Source organism: Salvia hispanica, chromosome 2 (assembly GCF_029641045.1).
Source record: "Salvia hispanica isolate PSC_SH4W2 chromosome 2, Shi_PSC_v1, whole genome shotgun sequence".
Lineage (NCBI taxonomy): Eukaryota > Viridiplantae > Streptophyta > Magnoliopsida > Lamiales > Lamiaceae > Salvia > Salvia hispanica.
Window position 1 is genome coordinate 32,276,683 of NC_142693.1, and position 19,516 is coordinate 32,296,198.

At 33.3% G+C, this 19,516-nt stretch overlaps 2 protein-coding genes and 1 pseudogene across 4 annotated transcripts; all 3 read right to left on the minus strand.

The window, feature by feature from the left end:
- Positions 1-518: 518 nt before the first annotated feature.
- On the minus strand, positions 519-3,202 carry LOC125202301 (transcription factor MYB52-like). Its single transcript, XM_048100680.2, has 3 exons — positions 2,790-3,202; positions 1,374-1,799; positions 519-975 (listed from the first exon to the last, which is right to left on the minus strand). The coding sequence occupies exons 1-3, from the start codon at positions 2,902-2,904 to the stop codon at positions 755-757; spliced, it is 762 nt and encodes a 253-aa protein (XP_047956637.2). The 5' UTR covers positions 2,905-3,202; the 3' UTR covers positions 519-754.
- Positions 3,203-9,489: 6,287 nt separating this feature from the next.
- LOC125215821 (DNA polymerase epsilon subunit B-like) lies at positions 9,490-13,121 on the minus strand (annotated as a pseudogene). Its single transcript, XR_016135779.1, has 12 exons — positions 12,854-13,121; positions 12,561-12,745; positions 12,071-12,224; positions 11,844-11,976; positions 11,556-11,632; positions 11,272-11,376; positions 10,859-11,180; positions 10,688-10,773; positions 10,513-10,612; positions 10,165-10,216; positions 9,960-10,070; positions 9,490-9,859 (listed from the first exon to the last, which is right to left on the minus strand). The product of XR_016135779.1 is annotated as a DNA polymerase epsilon subunit B-like (transcript).
- Positions 13,122-13,136: 15 nt separating this feature from the next.
- LOC125215737 (D-cysteine desulfhydrase 1, mitochondrial) lies at positions 13,137-17,074 on the minus strand. 2 transcript variants are annotated; one of them, XM_089065617.1, is made up of 11 exons: positions 16,716-17,074; positions 16,582-16,647; positions 15,502-15,696; positions 15,303-15,413; positions 15,117-15,208; positions 14,871-14,963; positions 14,725-14,782; positions 14,435-14,548; positions 14,256-14,353; positions 13,812-14,001; positions 13,137-13,250 (listed from the first exon to the last, which is right to left on the minus strand). In XM_089065617.1, the coding sequence occupies exons 1-10, from the start codon at positions 16,821-16,823 to the stop codon at positions 13,818-13,820; spliced, it is 1,119 nt and encodes a 372-aa protein (XP_088921743.1). In that variant the 5' UTR covers positions 16,824-17,074; the 3' UTR covers positions 13,137-13,250; positions 13,812-13,817. The 2 variants fall into 2 exon arrangements, with proteins under 2 accessions (XP_088921743.1, XP_047973263.1); XM_048117306.2 differs by lacking the exon at positions 13,137-13,250 and having other exon boundaries at positions 13,593-14,001; positions 16,716-17,073.
- Between the last annotated feature and the right edge of the window lie 2,442 nt (positions 17,075-19,516).

Below are 19,516 nucleotides of genomic sequence, written 5' to 3' on the forward strand. Positions count from 1 at the left end.
ATTAATTTTATTTATTTATTATATTATCTCAATATTTTTATATCTCTCGATCTTATAATAAAGATGTGAATAATACACGCCTATTGTACTAAAACTATCAATTGCTCCATAAATTAAAAGAAAACCTAATCAACCAATTTCCTCACACGGGCCGGGCTCAGAAAGATTTTCCTCTAGAAAATTATATATGGGCCTGCATAAATGTGGATTTTAAGGCCCATTAACCCTAATTAAGAAAATAATACAGTAAAATGAAAAGGAGTTTATTTCAATACTATTTGTTACTCCTTATACTGAATACTCCAAAATCATATTAAAAGTGGATTATGTAAATAATAAAGTACCACAATTGGATCAAGTTTAGAGGCTTTTTAAATAAAATATAGTAGTACAATTTTCTCTCTATATGCATTAAAGAAGAGTGTGTTTGCTTACAAGGATGTAAACGAAAACAATAACAATTATGTAAACGACATTGTTCAGACATTACAATATTGAGTTTTAGTTTAAGAAATTAATACTACATGTGTATACTTTGCCTTTCTCATTAACACAATAAATCATGCAAATTACATACTGAATTTTTCATTCACATGCATTAAAAACACTTCAATTTGTTAATGCACACATACATCCAAAGATTCTATTTTGATATATGGATCATAGAAATTAAGCTACTTTTGCAAAGTATGATCCACCTAATTAAACCCCTTATATAGAAAGTTCATGTTCTTAAGCTGCTTCTCTCTACGAATCAAGAAGAGTTTCCCACCGATAAGAAATCAATAAATGGTGGAGAAGAAGAGGCTTCGTTTTGTTGGAACGAAGCCTCTCTCTGATCAACTTCTTCTTCTTCTTCTTCTTTGTCATTGTCGTCGTCTTGCTTCTCTTTCCTTGCATAGTCTATAACCTCACTTCTATTTGAGTCTGTATTGATTTGGAGAAAGTTGTAGAACTCCACTCCTTTGCTTCTTTCTGCTTTGATCAAGAACTGGATGAATTAGTGACTATGATATTAAAACACATGCAATTGTAATTAATTAATTAGTAAAGGATACCATTTAATGAAGTTAGAAAATAAATGGAAGATTCATATTCAATTTCATGCTTATGCAAATGTAAATAGAAAAAATTGTTCAAAGAATTTATTAATTACTGTATATATGTACTACATCATACACAGATTTCAATGTACCTACAACGAATATTAGAATAAATTTTAGAAATGGGTGTCTAATTTCTTAATTTTGGGACGAATTGAACAACAATAACTATTTTGCATGAGTATATATGATGTAGTAATTAAAAATGGTCAACTTATATTTCTTTAAAAAAAAGTCTAAGAATATGTTGTAATTGAGTAAATAAATTACCTTCATCACTCTTCATTCTAGTAATTGGTGTGTCACAAAATTGAGGTTGATTCCACCCTACAATCTGCATATTATATCTCTCTTGAAAATTCTCCATTAGAGGGCTAAAGCTCAAATTTTTGCCTCTGCAAATTGATAAAATGTTGCCATTATCAATCTTTGATGTAGACAACGATTCTCGCTCGCTTCTCAAAGCTCGCTTCTCGTAGATTTTCGATCTCTCCCTGCATTTTCTAGCCATGATTACATGCCAGTGATTTTTCACGGCGTTATCAGTGCGCCCTGGGAAAACCCGGGCTATTATGGCCCACCGGTTTCCGTGAATCCGGTGGCAGGCGAGGAGGCGCTCCTCCTCCTCCTCCGTGAAGGGGCTGCGGTTGATTCTTGGATCCAATTGATTGAACCATCTCAGCCTACAACTCTTCCCTGATATAGATGTATCACCAAAATATTTAGTGTATGTTGTGTTAGTAATATTTAAGAATTTAATTTGCATGCTATATTGAAGATTATGTAACATATCTCGACATGAAAATTATGAATTTAATTTGCATGGTGTATTAAAGACTATATATGTAACATGTATGGTGTTATTTAGGATGTAATTTTAGAGAAAAAATGTTCAATAAGAACTGTTTCAAATAAGCAGGTGAGAAACGTTTATGTTAAATGTGTAAAATATACGTTAAATGCAATATTTTTACATTCTCATGATCATAATCCATGCAATTATATGTGTAGAAATATAAATGTGGGTGAGTTTGAATTTTTAATTGAACCATAACATAGTTAGAAGTTTGGAGATCCATGTACGGGTTAATCATCGAATCTATCTTGGACTGGTATTTGTTTTATCAATTTTATCACAATCTTTTAATTTTATAAAAGTATCTGTAATATGTAATAACTATATCAATAATATCTGATAAATTTTCTACTTTATTATCATATATAACTCACTTTTAAAAACTCGAATCAATTTCTAATGTCTGAATTTTGATCCAATGGTGGAATAAATTGTAGTATACGATAATATTAATATTTTATTTTATTTTTATAAAAAATACTTTAAAACTAATTGATAAGATGTAAATAGAAATGTTAATTTGAAAAATATAGGATAAAATTAATACAATTACTAAAATTGGTGGGATAAAATTGATAAAATTATTAAAAATCAGTATAGATTAGATTACTAACCCTCCAATGTATTGATTTGTATTTACGTTTATGGAGTATACAGGTTTGAATCTGTAATTAGATTTACATACTAAGAGTAATCTTATAAGTAATTTTTTTGTACGGAAGCTCAATTAGGGAGAATAACATAACTAGAAAAAAAAAAATTTATTTTTTTTTCATCAATATTATCAAACCCTAGCTAGAACTGTGCATGAGAGAGAGAGAGAGATGTACCTGATCTACCATGGAGCTTCTCAGCTATGGCGTTCCAATTATGAGGTCCATATCTTTCAACTAATTCCCGCAGCTTCTCGTCCTCTGCCGGCCTCCAATGGCCTCTACTGCACATCTCTCTTTGATGACGAAAAACAACAGATATATACACACACGCACGAGGAAGAAAAACTCTTTTTGAAGCCCTAACTGAATATTCTCTTCCCCTTCCTTTGCAAACTCAACAATCAAAACTCAAAAAAGAGGGTTTTGAAAGAAAATGAAGAACATGTATATAAGTAGGGTTTGTGTGGAGAGAAAAGATGATGATGATTGATGAACAGGAAAGATGATAAATGGGAATGAAAAGAGAATATATAGATAGAGAAGTAATGGAAAGGGGGTTAGATAAACAAGTGTTTTCCGTTAGAGAGTGGGAGGGATTTGGACAGACCAGCACCACCAGTTGATGCAACATCTAGGCTAACAAACCCACTTAATTACACAAACAATATTCTTGAGAGAGAGAGAGAGAATCATGATTTACTATACGATATTTATTATGTATCGGTCAAATTCTCGTCTGTCTCGCAACTTTCAAATTCAGTTTGAATTTGTTCGTGTTTATCCTATGACGATTTTTTTATGAAATTGTATCTGATATGACAGCTGAAAAATCCTACTTACGTGGACGTCGCTACCGATGAGTTAAACGATGCACTTAGTTTATTTTTATAGAAAATAGTGTCGTTAGGTGAAAACCACTAAAAATATATTACATGTAGTTTGGATTTGTTCGCATTTATCCCATGATGGTTTTTTTTTTTCTTTTTGTGAAATTGCATTTGATATGGACGTCTATGTTGCCGAGTTAAACAATAGTGTAAATCTAAAGAAAACAATGTCGTTAGATTGAAAACCACTAGCAATATATTACATGTAGGTGATCACTATGTTCTTTTGCGATTGATGATTGCAAATAAATCCAAACTTCATAGTTTTCCAACTTATTTAGAAAGTTACAGGACAAACCAGAATTTCACCAAATTTCATGATTTTTTAAGCCCCTTTGCACAATAAATAAATACTCGTATAAATATATGGGTGTATTCTCTCTCTAAATATGTACTATCTGATGAGAGAGAAAGGAAGGGAATGGGGTTGCTTGGTGGGGTAAATGTCGCTCTCCTTTCAACATCCATCTTTTCTAAAAATTCTAACCTACATGTACCCACCAAAGCAGTTTGTCTTTCCCTTCTAACTGTGCATGCAACACTATTCAAGTATAATATATTATATACATATTATTTAAGAAATAAACACTATAAGATGTTACACACTTGTCAAATTTTATTTGATCATAGATTTCAAACCTATACGAAAAAAGGCACGCTTGTACCTAAATAAGGGAGTGGAAGTTTGTGTTAATGAATTTAATTTGATGATATCAATATTGACTAGCAATGAAATGTTTGGTATTGTTGTTAGAGCTTAATTAGTGAAGACGTATGTATAAGGTTTTAGGTCTTGACCAGCTTTCCTAAACCTAACTAAAAGTTTGCCCAAATTAATTGGTTCTGCAATTGTAATCTCGTGATGAATTTGTTTGTAACTTCTAATGTATAACATGCATTTAATTAAACGAAATAAATTTAGTTAATTTAATTATGTAATTGAACTACTAATATATAACATGCAATTAATTAAACACTCTTCTTATTGCGTTCATGCATCGTAATATTTCCAATTTATATTTAATCTGTTTATTGGTAATTTGAAATTTCAATTATGCATATTTATATTATAATTGCTTCAATAATAGATAAACTTCTATTAAGTAATCAATATTCAGGTCACCAGTCCATTCAGTTATTTTTAAGGGCAGTATGTGTTACATCCCTTGAAATATATATTGTATATTAATTAATTTTAATTATGTTTATATATGTAGCCACACGTTTGTTATGTGTAAAATGATTTAATAAAATTCAAATTAATTGATGTTTGTCTGATCTTCATTTCAATACCCAACTATTGAATTGGACATGCTTTCATATACCTAATTTATATCAACATGAATGATTTATCCATTATATAGCTTAATAGTAGCTAGTGTGTCTCGTAGTGTTTAAAAATATGTATATATAGGGTTTGCATATATAAATAAAATATCAGATAAATATATTTTGATGAGATGAGTCCCCACATTAATTTCATACATATATATGTTCCTTTCTTATTTTAACTTTGGCCAAATTTCGTTACTACCTTTTGGATTTAATCATTGGGCATATGATATCGGAGGATAAGGAAATTGTCGCATGTTTTCTTTCATTTTACGTTTTAAATTTAACAAATTGACTAATAACTACTTAATAATTTTAGAAATTAGTTATAAAGTAATGCACATATGCCAAACCAAATTCCCAACAAAATAACAATAATCAACAAGTTCGTCCAATGAAATCTCGTCCACCCTAACTGATTGAATTAGACACAATTTACAATCCTACATATAGAAAGAACATCTATACAAAATAAATATACAACATTAATTATCTAACAACCATTTTGTGTTTTGTATGATACTTATATATAATTGCAAAAGAACTACTTTTAATATTTGTATTTTTCAGAGCCTCCAATTAATCATACATATGGTTAACATACTATTCAGTTGATATCTCCACATCATAGATAACAATGTTAGGGCAGTAGTAGTATATTGGAATCAAACCTTTAGTTCAAATTAACTTTCAAACTAAGGTAAACTTGTTATTTATTTTCTATATTTTCACTTAAGCTACATACACATTGCACCTATAAAAAAAACTTACAATGCAATAAACAATTAGGGCTTGCTTTCCTTACTACAAAAAGACAAGTTGATAATTATTTAGGGTTGATAGGTAGCATTTTATGTCCCAAACTTTTTGTCAAACTTAAGTTTTCTAATTAACAATGTTTTTATTAATTTAAATGAAAGTATTTTTTTCCTTTTCTATTTTCTTAATCTAATCAAACAACATCGTTTTGAGAATCACCTTTTACGTACGAAACAAAATTCATGATTTAATATTTCAAACCCTGTGAAATTTTTCTGAATTTGACTAAATTTCATGATTTAAATGACTATTATATTTATACCTAGTTGAATGTGTAGCAAATGTCATTTAATTAAAAAGATTAAATTATAGATATAAAGATTATTTTTTAATGAGTGTGTGGGTGTGTGATAACTAATTTTCCTCTGTAGTTGAATTGTCATACCAATACATAACTGTAAGGGAAACTAAACTTAGTTCTCAACATCCTAAAACTGCCGAAATAGAAACGTTTTCCTGTGGGAAAGTAAGACTTGTTTTTGACTGTTGGCCTACCTTTCTTCTTCCCCCTATTATCATATTTTATTCTTATTTGATTTATCCTTAATTAAGAAATTAATGGATTTTTCTTGTTAAAGTATTCAACTGTAAACGGATCACGAGCCCACCATTTGTACAATCAGATCTCACTATTTCTATTATTTATATATCATCTAAAAATGGGCTGACTTTGAATATATATACATACACATACATCATGTGAACACAATTCATTTATGAACACTATCCTTGTTTAACTAATTTTATATGTATAATTAATTTTAATACCTACAAAATTTTAATACCTTCAACATTGTTATTAACCTTATTAATTTTACAAACTACATAAAATTAAAATCTCAGTTGTTATTTTATCTATTTAATTGAAACTATTAAAAAAATAAACAAATCCGCTTTGATTTATAAATAATTTGTAAATTTAATGACATTAAAATAAATTTATGAACTGAAAAAATAGCACTTGCATAAACTAAGATACCTAAGATAACATTTATTATGTGTATATTCACCAATTGATGAGAAACACATTATGTCTAAGAAAATGTCTTTACCTATTCACAATACTATCAAAAGAAATTTATCACAAGCCTCATCATACAAGTTTCAAGGAGAGCATCTTAGATCATTAATATTCACACAATATATAATGTATATGCAATCTACATATAAATTTACACATTGATGACATCATGCAATATGGTTTAATTTGGAGAAATACCTAAAAGTCAAGCAATATAATAAATTCCTTATGAATTTATGCAAGAAATGCTACAAAATTTTCAGCAATCACTTGAATAACTAAAACATTCATTCCACACAGATTATTGGTATGACTAAATTGAAACCATTTCTTAAGTGAAAGACTCAGTAGATAGTTTACCAGCTTTACCTACTACATTTCAGCAGATAAGTAAATTATTATAATGCCAAGCAGTAAATAATAGTCACACAAACAATCCACCTCTCAAAAATTAACTTCCTAAATGATCCAGATTTTCAAAGTCTAGAGGTTCAGCCAAATTGACAATGAATCAAACCAAAACTCTTATCCATGTAAAACACTTCAGTTCGAATCATATAAGGTTTCGTATTAGTCTACATCCTGGATGGAATACTGTCTGCTTCTTTGCTAGACTTAACCTCTAAATCTCACCTGATTTGACTCATTAGTGCCCAAAGTTGGCAATAAGTGGTTCCTGAGTAAAGAAGTTATCAGAACTTCCCAACTGCAGCACCACATGAAAGCTAACATACGAATGTTCCAACGAGAACTCAAAATCTAGGTTTTCCTAATTAACAGTTGAGGAGCTCAGCTACCTGTCCAATGGCATATTACTGCAGTTACTAACAGCAGATTATAAGTTCCCTATTTCGGTCAAGCTTGTTCTGGTAATAATATCACCTTAATTATAGTCTAAACATACTTACAAATCAGTGAACTAATTAATTAAGATGTAATCTGGAGGTGTCTTTTGAGTGCAACTTACTTTTTGGAACTAATTGATAGTAGGTGAAGACAAGGATGTAAGATGTCCTTGTTGACATATTGATACTTTCCATTAATAATCTAGCCTTGATGGAATATAATACCTTTGCACTAGTACTCGAACACAATTCAAATGTTTCTGAATTTGGTTGAGAACATGATATTTTCTCTGAATCCCTAACTACTCTTTTTCTAGTAATTATACCAAAGAAAAACTCTAATGCATTTTAAACTGTTCTTTATTGACTAGCAACTTTTAATTAATAAGGGTATGTATAAATCACTGAGAACTGAACTGCAGGTGAGAAGTGTCAAATGGAAAAGCAAGACCGCAGACATAAATGATGTGTTTTTGATTCGACTGTTATTCAGACAAACATTGCCGTGTGCAAAACGTCTTTGACATACTACACATAAGACATACGACAATGAGTTGGAGGAATGCATAGAAAGCCACAACTTTCGGCTCAAGTGTTGAATATCTCTACTACCATATAACTCCATGATGATTGATACAGTTTGTCGCATATAAAATGACTTTATTATATTGATCACCACAACAACTTTAGCAGATTGGAAAAACAGGTAGAAACACATGAATCTTCAATATCACTCAAAGAAAAGAAGGCCACTAACAGAAAGAAAGGTCTGTTTTCCAATCAAAAGGCTCCATACCAGGGTTTGAAGCGGCACGATTCATGACACGTACGATTCCACCAACATACCAGAAAGTCCAGTGCTCAGCAAATCCTGATCTCAGCTTTCATCACAGTCAATAATCAAATGATGGCACAAGCAGAACATATACGAAATGATGCGACTACTCCACTTATATATACTTTTCAAGAGCACGAGGTAAATAAAAGTATTCTGTAGTACAAATAGCTTGAAAAAATGCAACTAATTAGTTGAAATATCAACATGCAGCAATCCACTTTCATCTTTTCGATTTCAAGTACACACCTTATGTGGCCTTCCCCATATAAGCATCATAGAAAAATTCAAAATTCTCAACTTTGAACCCCTTTTGGATCTTGGTTCTGTTTAAATCAGAAAAATTCAACTACCAACCAGACACTATGCAGTCATACTTTATATCAAACTTTTGGATGTTCATGTTCAAAAATGTGGCAGTATTATCCTCATTGTTGATATTAATGACATAGAGTCACTTGTTGGTTCCTTCAAATTCAGAAAATATAGGAATAAACTTAGTCCAGTGGGGGATCTGAATCTGAAGTTCTTGTGAAAATATTACAATATTTGTAGCATAATTTATTCAGTTATGTCAGCTTTAGAGTGTACACTGCACTGACTACTATGCAAGTGTTTTTTTTTATCATATAGCACAATCATCTCCGTATGATGCCGATTCTAATCCTTTTCAGCTCTGGTGCCATAAGCAAGACTCTTGTCTTATGTTAATGTAACCCACATGGGATATTTGTATTCAAATGTATAAGTAAGATAATAGAGTATGAAAGTGAATTTTCAGTAGACAAACTGAGAGTGTGAGATTAAAATTTTCTTTAGTATTACTAGTAATATCTATTCCAAAAATTAGCTTATAAGAGACAGAAGTTAAAAATTTGAACATATTTAGAGATAAATCCAGTAATCTCGTGCCATAAGCATAAGGGCCTTTTTTAATGTACAAAACCGGTGCCAAGGTTCAACATCATCTATCTAATATGATACTATGAAAAAAATTCAGTAATCTACCATGATACTATATTGGAAGTTATAGGAAGAAGTCCACCCCCAATACATTACCTATAAATCTGGTTTCAGAACTCTGGCAATCAGATATTTGAAAATCACTAGCTAATAGTTATGAGGTTATTCAAAGTTGGGTAAAAACCATTCATATTGAATCATATACTAAAAGTTACAGAAAATCATATAAATGAGGTTGCTAACTTATAATGACAATACCATATCTGCAGCAAGTTTTAAGGAAAAGACTGATTTTGTAGCTGCATATACATACACTCAACCCTTACAAATGTGATAATTAAATTTCCAAAGAGCCATGTCCCAGTTAAATAGGAACATTAAGTTCTCAGAACAATTTGTGCATTTGACTCTGGAATACATACGTACACAGCTGATAGTTCAACCTGAGAGCAAGGTCGATATGCCACGAAAGTTAAGTCATTTGAGAATGAACCAGGGTTAAAGCATGTAATTCCAGTGTACTTGAATCCTTCTGCTCACTTCTGTCCCCCAAGACAATATGCATTAATTGAAAAATTGAAAGCTTTGTACCAATTTATATGAACTTGACCTCAGAAGTTAATAAATAAAGAAGGAGATTACTGTTTGTGGAGTTGGATACAAATGAAGACTGTGATCAAAGGTCCAACTGATGGGCTGTATGCTCAAGGGCAGAGGGCAAAGATGGCTTTGATGCACTATGGTAGCAACAAGCTGCAGAAAAGAATTGTGTCCAAGTTGCTTTAAAGGTGATTCTTATCGACAAACACAGGAAATGTTGTGTACTTGTGTAGAATACTAGACTCACGTGCTCAAATGGGTCACTTGTTTCTTCAGTTAATGGAGGCATCAAACATGATCTGCACATTTTGTAAAGAATATCTTCACATAGAAATACAATTTCTAGTGTGTAAAATTTGATTCTGCTTTCAACCAAAAGGAAGAGAAATTTTTCTCAGTTCCCAGCAAAAAATTAACACCAGTGATCAAAGAGATATGAAACTACAGCCATTAATAGAAGTCATAATGCAAGCAGCTCAACCTTACTAAAATGTGTAAATGCGGTGATCATAGGAAAAACAGCTACCAGAGTTCAGATAGAATGTATTCAAGCATAGTCAAGCAGGAAACAGTTTCAGCAAGTATTAAGAAATACCTGCAAGGATTACTCATAAATACAGCATTTGGAATGTGATTTTGAAACTCCTCGATTATGTATTATGGCAATGAGCATCTGGGCAGAGCATTTGAAGGTCCTAAAAAACAACAGTATTTTATCATTTATGCATGTTACATATGCATCTGGCGAATTTGAAAAGTTATAGTATTACCTATATCAGGAATGAAAAGAAATCTGCTATGTTCTTTTAAACGTTGATGGTCTGCAATCATTTTTCCTAGCCTCCCAAAGTTTGATCTGCAGGGAAAATCTTGTCCACTATCACACTGCTTCTGTTAACCATGATTGATAACGAGAATAAATACAATACAGGTGTTCTCACCTGATGCTCGAGTAAGAATTAAAAGACAGGTTACATGGATGAGAGGAGAAGTTTCCCATGAAAACGAACAGAGATGGAACCACATTCTCATTCACATAACCACTGAGAATGATCTCAAGTTTTTCCATAGTCTTCTCTAAGTATGGAAGATGAGCAATTAGTAAATCACATTGACAAGTTAAAACAAAATTGGATTTAACTTATCACTTAGCAAGGAAGATGAGGTTAGAAGGATGATTGCCTCCTCATGGTCTACCCAAATATCAGAGAGTGTCACAAACATATCATTAACTGCCCCTCTTTAAACTTCGGCAAGTCTAACCTGAGGCAAATGTCAGGGAAACACAACCAATTAATATTTTCTAAACTGGGGAAGTATCTAATTTGTCACTGTCAGCGGTGATTTTCAATACCGTTTCCTCTTTTGCAAGTGATCCACCACCAAAAAAATCAATTCCTGCTAGCATTGCAAGCAACTTTTCTCGGTCCTCTAATGGAGGAAATCCAAAGGTTTTCACCTGCAAGTCATTTACGCCAAACTGTTCACTTGTTCAAACTAAAAGTGATATATAAGGGTTGCTGATGCATATATTGGCAGTCCAAGGATCAGCTTAGAAAGCACAGTTGATGCATTCCATAATAAGCATTACTTGTTCAATCAAAGGTCTTCGCACCATCAAATATTATGAACACGAACCTGAAAGATACCATCCAAGAGCATCTTGCCTTCTGCTAAGACAATCGTGTTCTCAACGAAAAAACCTGTAGTGATTCTGTAATTTCATGTTAAAGAAACTGCATATAGAGCTTTGTAATGTTTAAGAGACAACCCAATCATATCACATGTCATGATAAGACTTCTAAACGGCAACACTTTAGTGAACAGTATTTTCTCATTAACATTGACTACACTGAGATGGTTTCAGAATTAGGCTATTCGCGAACATATTAGCAAAAGGCACTGAGAGGACCATATAAAAGGATATTGCGTTAGACATATCAACATCCACAGCGGTAGTTAAGCCTTCCAAGTAGAAATGGCCATCCTCCAACTGAGATATAAGTCACATGACCCATCTCTTTCCAGTCTGACCAACCAGAGATTGAATTGGAGATATCTGAAATGAATAATAAGTGTCAACAGAATTACAGAAAAATCATCCCAGATTCTGAAATTATGTTTCACGAAGGGCTGTGTAACAAAAGGGTTACCTGGCAGCTGCTGTAATCAGACATATCGCTATCAAATACAGGTCTAACAAAATGAGGATCACGGGAGAGCCTTTGAGACAACAAGAGAAACCTATCTCTGTACAACATGACCTTTGCAGAAGCATCACCATATATAGGGAGCTTCCCTGAGAACCTACACAAGTAATAAATTTACGATTAAAATATGTTCACACATTTACACAAACTCCTTCATTTGAAAGTCGACCAGTTCTATCTTTAGCATGAAACAGTTAACACTTTACAAGAAACTTCATGAACCAAATATCACCAGTATACATCTCTCCCATATTACTAAGCTTCTACGTAATCTGTGCAAATTTAACACAAAAGCAGCACTCGACCATAAATTACGCATTAAATTTGAACATTAAAGATGATTTTAATTCACTCCGTCGGCAAAATACATTAGAAATTCAAAATTAAAACTAATGCAATAAAAATAGGTTGATCAAAACACATAGTAACATACTTGTGAAACAAATTCTTAATCGCATCGTATCGAAAGGGGAGATCAAACGCCATCAATTATTCTCAAAGCAGACGCAGCCGATCCATGCCCGCTAGTCGTCGTACACTCCTCAAGCGCAGCCTCAGCTTCGAGCAAAAGAGACACCACTCTCTGCACCGGCTCCTTATCAAGTATCGAGGATTTCACTGTAACAGAAGAAACAACACATTCAATTAAATCAAATCTCGACGCTTATAACCAAAAATCAACACCAAAAAGGAAATGCTCGAGATAGAAATTCAGCCGGCCATTACAGGTGACGTGATGCAGCTCGTCTAGGAGGAGATCGAGCGCTTCGTCTTCGGTTTCGGGAAATTGGCTGATGAATCCAAGGATTTCCGTTAGGGCTTCGATTTTGAGTTTGTAGCCCCTCATACTTAACCTTCTTCTTCACTTTATTTCTCATCTTAGAGCTCGTTGTTGGCTCTCCTGCGCCGGTGCTTCGGCTCTCTGTGATGCAGATATGAATTGTGAGTGTGTGTGTGAGAGAGAGAGAGGTTTTCGCGGCAGAGGAAAAATGAAGGAGATTATGTTTACCGTTTATGGCTGTAATGGCGGGAAGTGGAGTTGTGGCCCGGCCCGCTCAGTTGTTGGGCTTTTGATCCGGTTTGTAAATGACCCGGCCCAAATTGATATTTACATCATTATCAGCTAATTTTTAATGTAAAAAAGAGATCGTTAAGACTCATTCGTATTTACATATATAAAAAGTATTTTCCTCCCCAAGAAGAAGAATATATATGAGATACTTAATTTCTTATATTTTCTTCTTGTCAACTAATTGTGATGAGGAATTCATTTCTTATCATCTAATAATCGGACTATTCTGGTAATGGTGATTAACTTTTTCCAAATTAGTAGCATAACAATAGTCTATAATTGCATATTCCTAATTATATTGTCTTTGTACTAAATATACTAAAAATCGTTAATTTCTCTCAATTTGAAAGGTGGATTAAATCATCGATGATTTAAATTTGTAAATATGATGCCTTTTCAAAAAAAAAAGTGTGCATTATAAATTTTTTCCATTACTATTACAATTAGGCATCACGAGATCGTCAAAGTTTATTGTTTATCACTGGAACAGATGCAATCAGACAAATTACTACAGCAGAAGAGGTAAGAACTAAGAATCATGACTCCACCTATTCTTGAGTTGAAGTTTACATGTTCACATAGGCCTAAAGAAGTACTATCTAGACACCTTACCGGTGCCTACTTGGTGAGGGATGGACGCCAGATGTCCATCCTACGCCAGTTTCCTACCAGTGGCACTATCTGCTCGGTCTTCTCGTATAGTCCCAAGAGACCTCCGGTGTGTACGAAGAGGACCTTTCTTCCTTCCCACTTCCTGGGATTCTCGGCCATGTCTCTCATCATCCCGTATGCAGCTTTTCCGCTGCATATATCACAAGACACATGATGTTACCGGGGAATATTAGCGGGAAGTTTACGTCTCTCGAGGAATTTAATCAAAAGGAGTGGTTCAAATGAGTCCTAAAGAATATGAACCATTTTCAACCATTCGAAGATTTATCACTCTGCTGAATGAATTCTTGGTCTAGGAGTGTGTGTATTTACAGTATTTTATACGATACATCCGTTTTGTCATATGATCGAAAAGGAGGAGACAGGTGACAAACATGGTCGTACCTGTAGACAGAGTCGAGAACAACACCGGTGGCTTTGGCAATTTCTTTCATGAAAGTTAGCTCTTCTGCAGTATTAATGGCATAGCCAAGTCCTTTAGCCTGTGGAAAGTTCAATTAAGTACTAGCAGAAATTAGAGTTTTGAACAAAAATGGCAATCCAAGTGTTGAGGAAGAAGTCACATTTTGTATGTTGACAATGTCACGTGAGCTAACAACAGCTTGAAGTCCTTTGGTTAGGCCTTCAACATGGTCATAGAAGTAGTCGGGATCATCGCTTACACAATAGGCATGTACCTGCATTTTACGTATTCTATAATAGATGGTCATTTTCAAAAATAAAAGAGAATAGGACATCACAACACAACACCAAATTTTCGGTCACAACTCCAAAGTTTTCATCAATCAAGTAAGCATTTCAAATTTCAGTCAAAACTCCACCTTTTAAATTTAGGGTGAACAAGATTACGTACTTTAGTGGCCGAGCCACTCAGCCATGTCCCGAGTGCTAAGCCAGCAATCGTGCCTCCACTGTAAATCAATGACACATGTGCAGGTCTCAGTAGTTACTTTCATACGATTAGAAAACAACTAGAGATGTCATAACTCGGGTTTAGACCTTCCACATGCTACGACTATGTCATCAAATGTTATTCCACCGCTCCCTTTTCCAAGCTGTTGTTGGATCTCTCTAACTGCTTCGACATAGCCCCTGCAAAGGAAACTGTTATGTTAATTGCTTGCAACATTATCACTATCACAAATTCTCGTACGTCGTTGCTCTAGACCAATATAAATGAAAAGAAACAATAGGGAAATCAAGTAAAGGTAAAAATAAAAGAGTTTGCTTCCTGCAATATTTTACCAAGTTCCCAAGGAATTTGAACCACCCGCGGGAATTACATAAGGCTTTCTGCCTTCGCTCAACAGCTTTTCTTTCAGTATGTTGGTGAGAGCCTGATGGCAGCAACGAAAGAAAGAAACGTAAGACTTGAAGAAAATCCTTATGTCAAGAAAACAAAACAAACAATGAAGAATGTGATAGACATACTACACCCCCAATGCTAGCATACTCTTCCTTCGAAATAAGATCTACATGTGCTCCAACCAAACGTTCGACTAAGAGATTCCCAGTCAATCCAGGATCTTTGTCAACAAGCTTCTGCACAAAAAGTAACGGGGAAGAGAATCAACGTTGAAGACACACATTGCTCTCAGTAGCTGAAAAAGTGTGAACGTGTGATCAATACCTCAGAAGTGAACAGTATAAGATAACAGTCGAGATTCAAATACTTGGCAGCCACGGCAGTGGCTCGGCAGTGATTGCTCTGTATCCCTCCAATAGTAATAATGCAATCAGCACCCTGCGCCACCGCCTCAGCCAGCAAGAATTCGAGTTTCCTGACTTTGTTACCACTCAACTGCATTCCTGAAAGATCATCGCGCTATAAAAGAACAGCAATTTGCAAACATCAGAAAACAGATTATTAAATAATCCAATCTGGAATACTAGAAGTTTTAAAAAAAACAATCAACTAGGATAACAAGAATCGCAAACCACATCCGTCGCAGGGTCGACTACTTGTATAACATGCAAATCATATTAATTTAGTGATTAAGTTTGAAACTAATACATGTGTTTTCTCCCATTTTCATAAATTTAGCAGCAAGTGAACTATCGAAACTATGCTCCCCAATCTAGCAAAGTCAAGAGTTCCATAAAAAATTAAGTAGATATTCCAACAAACCACCAGAAACGGAAGCCGGGAAAGACAGCTGAAGCACAGTAAAATTAATTCTAATAGTTTAGAAGATCTTGCAATTTCCATGCTATCATCCCTCAAGATGCTAGAGCAAAATCCAATTCTCCAAAGGCGTAAACGACTATCATTCCCGCCCCCTTCAAACAGTGAAGGTTTAGCGGTGAAGTTGATCGGGTTTTTTAAACTAGTAGTATGTTTCTTTTAGTGAGTATAAGAGTATGTCTTCATTTCTTCTCTCGCTCGAGTTAGAAGTTCTTTCAGAAGGTCCACACTGATCAAATTGTTCGAAAATCACTACATATCTCTCTTCAGCCAGCAAAATCTAGACTTCACAAGCCTCCATTCTTTCTCTAGTGCTATCCCCTCATTGGGTGGCAGCTCAACTATAACCTTTCCTTCACAAAGTCACATTCTACTAAGGTAGAGCCACAGCATAAAGTGATCAAATCATTTAAAACCGTTAAATCCCTCAACACAGAATAACATTTCATCACTCCAACACACAATCAAACTACAATAACACAATAATTGACTCAATTATCATCAATACTCAAGAAATACGGTTACCTTGATATAAACCTCGGTGCCCTTGGGCAAATTAGGAAGGTTCCAGTGGTGAATTGGAGTGGGGAACTATGAAATCAATTACACATTCAATTGAGGCAACTAATTAAAATCAAATGCAGCAAAATCGAACTTACATGGCCGAGGGAGAAGATGTGGGAAGGAATTGGATTGAGGTGGGCAGCCCAAAAAGGCGACATGTATGGCTTCCTTGAAAGAAACTCGAAAGGGGGCTTGTCATCCATTGAAACCTCCGATTTGATCGATTGAATCGGATATAGCGATTTGGTGGGGAAGAGGGCTCCATTTTAAGGAGGTGAATTTGGTCTTGTTGTTGAGTGTTGACGGAGATGATAGATGATGATGGATGGACCACAGACAGCGGCGCTGCATTGATCATGCTTGGACTTTGGTTTAGTAGCTTTGTAGCTTCCTATCATCCTATGTGTGTGCGCAATTTCTTGTTGGCGTGTGTGAGAGAAGCTTTTCTTCTGCAAGCTCTCTCCCTGCGACTGTATGTGCATGCAATTTAATAAGCAAATTTGGAGAAAAGTATTAAAAAGAGAATAAAGTTGAAGAAAAAATAAAAGGATAAACAGTACTTTTTAATTTTAAGATATAATAATAAATTTTTGTTTTAACAAATCAAAAAGAATAATGGATCGTCTCCGTTCAGATAAAATATGCCATATCAGGTATAAGGGTCCTATTCTGATGCTTATAGCATCCTAATTCAAGGTATAAGAAGGTTCCTATTCTAATGCTTATAGCACCCTAATTCAAAATCAAGACTAAATCTCCATCATTGGATTTAAAAATAAGTGGATGAGATTAAAGCTCACAAATCTCAATAAATAGTAGACAAAATATCAATAAAATGGTAATATCATCATTATGTTATCATATGATTATTTTCGTGGGTGTTTTTTTATATCAACATTGTGTATTACAAATATCAACAATATGACATTAGAATATCAATACAAGGACAAGAAAATATAACACATTTTTATTGAGATTGGACATGCATAATATTGAGATTTTGCCTACAATATATGGAGATTTTTTGTTGCATTTGTTGATAAAAGTTGCTTATCAACATGTATGAAAATTGAAATATAATTTATCAAATTTCATCACCCGAACATCGTCGGAACATATGCAATTGAGATCTCGTTGGAATCCTTATTAAATTATCTTTAATTTGATATATTTTTTGCAAAAAAATAATTTAAATTAAGAGAGTTACGTAAATTTAAAGATTTGAGATAATTTTGAGGAGAGAGAAAGTAGTTAGTTATAATTACTAGATATTAGGATTTGACATTAATACCTTTTTTATTTAATTAATAATTAGTTAAATTTAAAATATATTACACTTGGCATTATATTAACCACACAATCTTCTAATTTAATGGTTGAAAATTGGTCTGGAATTGATAATTAATTAGCAATTGATTACATCCCTCATCCCTTAGGTATAATATGTAGAATTTATTTATAGTAACAATATTGTGTAAATTTATTTGTCGTATATTTTATTCATTTTTGGTAATTGTTGCACAAATTTTTTTTAATTTTATAATTGTAATAGTGAAACGTTTTGAAATTCATGTTAAAATTAGAACGATCGAAATTCATACTTATATTACTGTCTTTTATATATTGTCAATTGGCTCAGTTTTTTAAATTATCAAGTGGTGCAGTATACAAAATTTCGTTTATTTTATGATTATAAAATAGTGAAACGTTTTGAAATTCATGCTTAAATTAGAAGATGACACTGTTTTTTTTATGTATGTATCACCTTGTGTCAAGAGGCTCAGTGTTTAAATTGTCAATTAATTATAAAATAAAATTCGGTTTTAATTTTGCAACAAATTGACAAAAAAACACTCGCCAGTTTGCCACATTTTGAAATTCATGTTAAAATGGAATGAGTGGAAGTGTTTGCATATTACTTCCTCCGTCCCGCTTTAGTTGTCTCATTGACTTTTCTGCTCTCTTTCTGGAAAAATGATAAAAAAAATAGTTAAAGAGGAGAAATGGTAAATTAAGTGAAAGAATAACATAGAGAAGAGTCTTATCTATGTTATTGTTTCTCTTATTTTACCATTTCTACACTTTAACTATTTTTTATCATTTTTACAAAAAGAGTGTAGAAAAGTTAATGAGACCACTAAAGAAGGTATAATCAAATGCAAACTCTAAATATTGTACAAACTCCAAACTATGATCTGGACAGTTAGAAAATATCAACAGATAGACAAAATAGTAGCAACAAAAAATGTCAACACAATGTCAACGATTAATGTTGTGTTAATATTGTATTGACACTGTATTGACATTTTCTGGTGCTACTATTTTGTAGTCTGTTGATATTTTTTAACTGTCCAGATCATAATTTGGAGTTTATACAATATATGAATTTGCATTTTATCAATATCCTTTAATATTTATATTGATATATTTTTTGTCACGCCCGTATTTTCTAAGGATAGAAAACACGGTTGATGGCGACTAGGGGATGATTAAAGAAGCGGGGAAGAAAGGGGGAAACACACATCTTTGACCAAAATAATTTAAATAATTGAAATAACTTAGAAAACAACATAGTATCAATTCAACAAAGTACCAATTCTAAGAAATAAAGACTAGAAAGTAGACAATTTTGAAAAGAGTTAGGTTCTCAATACTAAAACAATTTTAAAGAAAAGACACCTAGCGGAAGCGTTCAAGACACGGAAAATGCCGAGTATGAAGACATGACACGTCCAACAATATTAAGCCAAACATAAATAATCCATGAATTCTGCTCAACATCCTCCACGCCTGTCGTCGCTCAATCTGCACATTAAGAAAACAAATATGCAGGGCTGAGTACTTGATGCACTCAGTGGACACATGCCAAATCAGTTTGTCAAGCCATAACGAGTGA

Bases quoted from the DNA above. Each gene is read 5' to 3' on its own strand.
- LOC125215737 (XM_089065617.1), bottom strand. From the start codon at position 16,823: ATGGATGACAAGCCCCCTTTCGAGTTTCTTTCAAGGAAGCCATACATG. The intron at 15,697-16,581 runs GTAACCGTATTT...GTTCTTTTATAG, and splicing joins GCACCGAGGTTTATATCAAG to CGCGATGATCTTTCAGGAAT. The intron at 14,964-15,116 runs GTAAAATATTGC...TTTCCTTTGCAG, and splicing joins TCAAATTCCTTGGGAACTTG to GGGCTATGTCGAAGCAGTTA.
- LOC125202301 (XM_048100680.2), bottom strand. From the start codon at position 2,904: ATGTGCAGTAGAGGCCATTGGAGGCCGGCAGAGGACGAGAAGCTGCGG. The intron at 1,800-2,789 runs GTACATCTCTCT...CATCTATATCAG, and splicing joins GAAGCTCCATGGTAGATCAG to GGAAGAGTTGTAGGCTGAGA. The intron at 976-1,373 runs GTAATTTATTTA...TGATCAAAGCAG, and splicing joins TAGAATGAAGAGTGATGAAG to AAAGAAGCAAAGGAGTGGAG.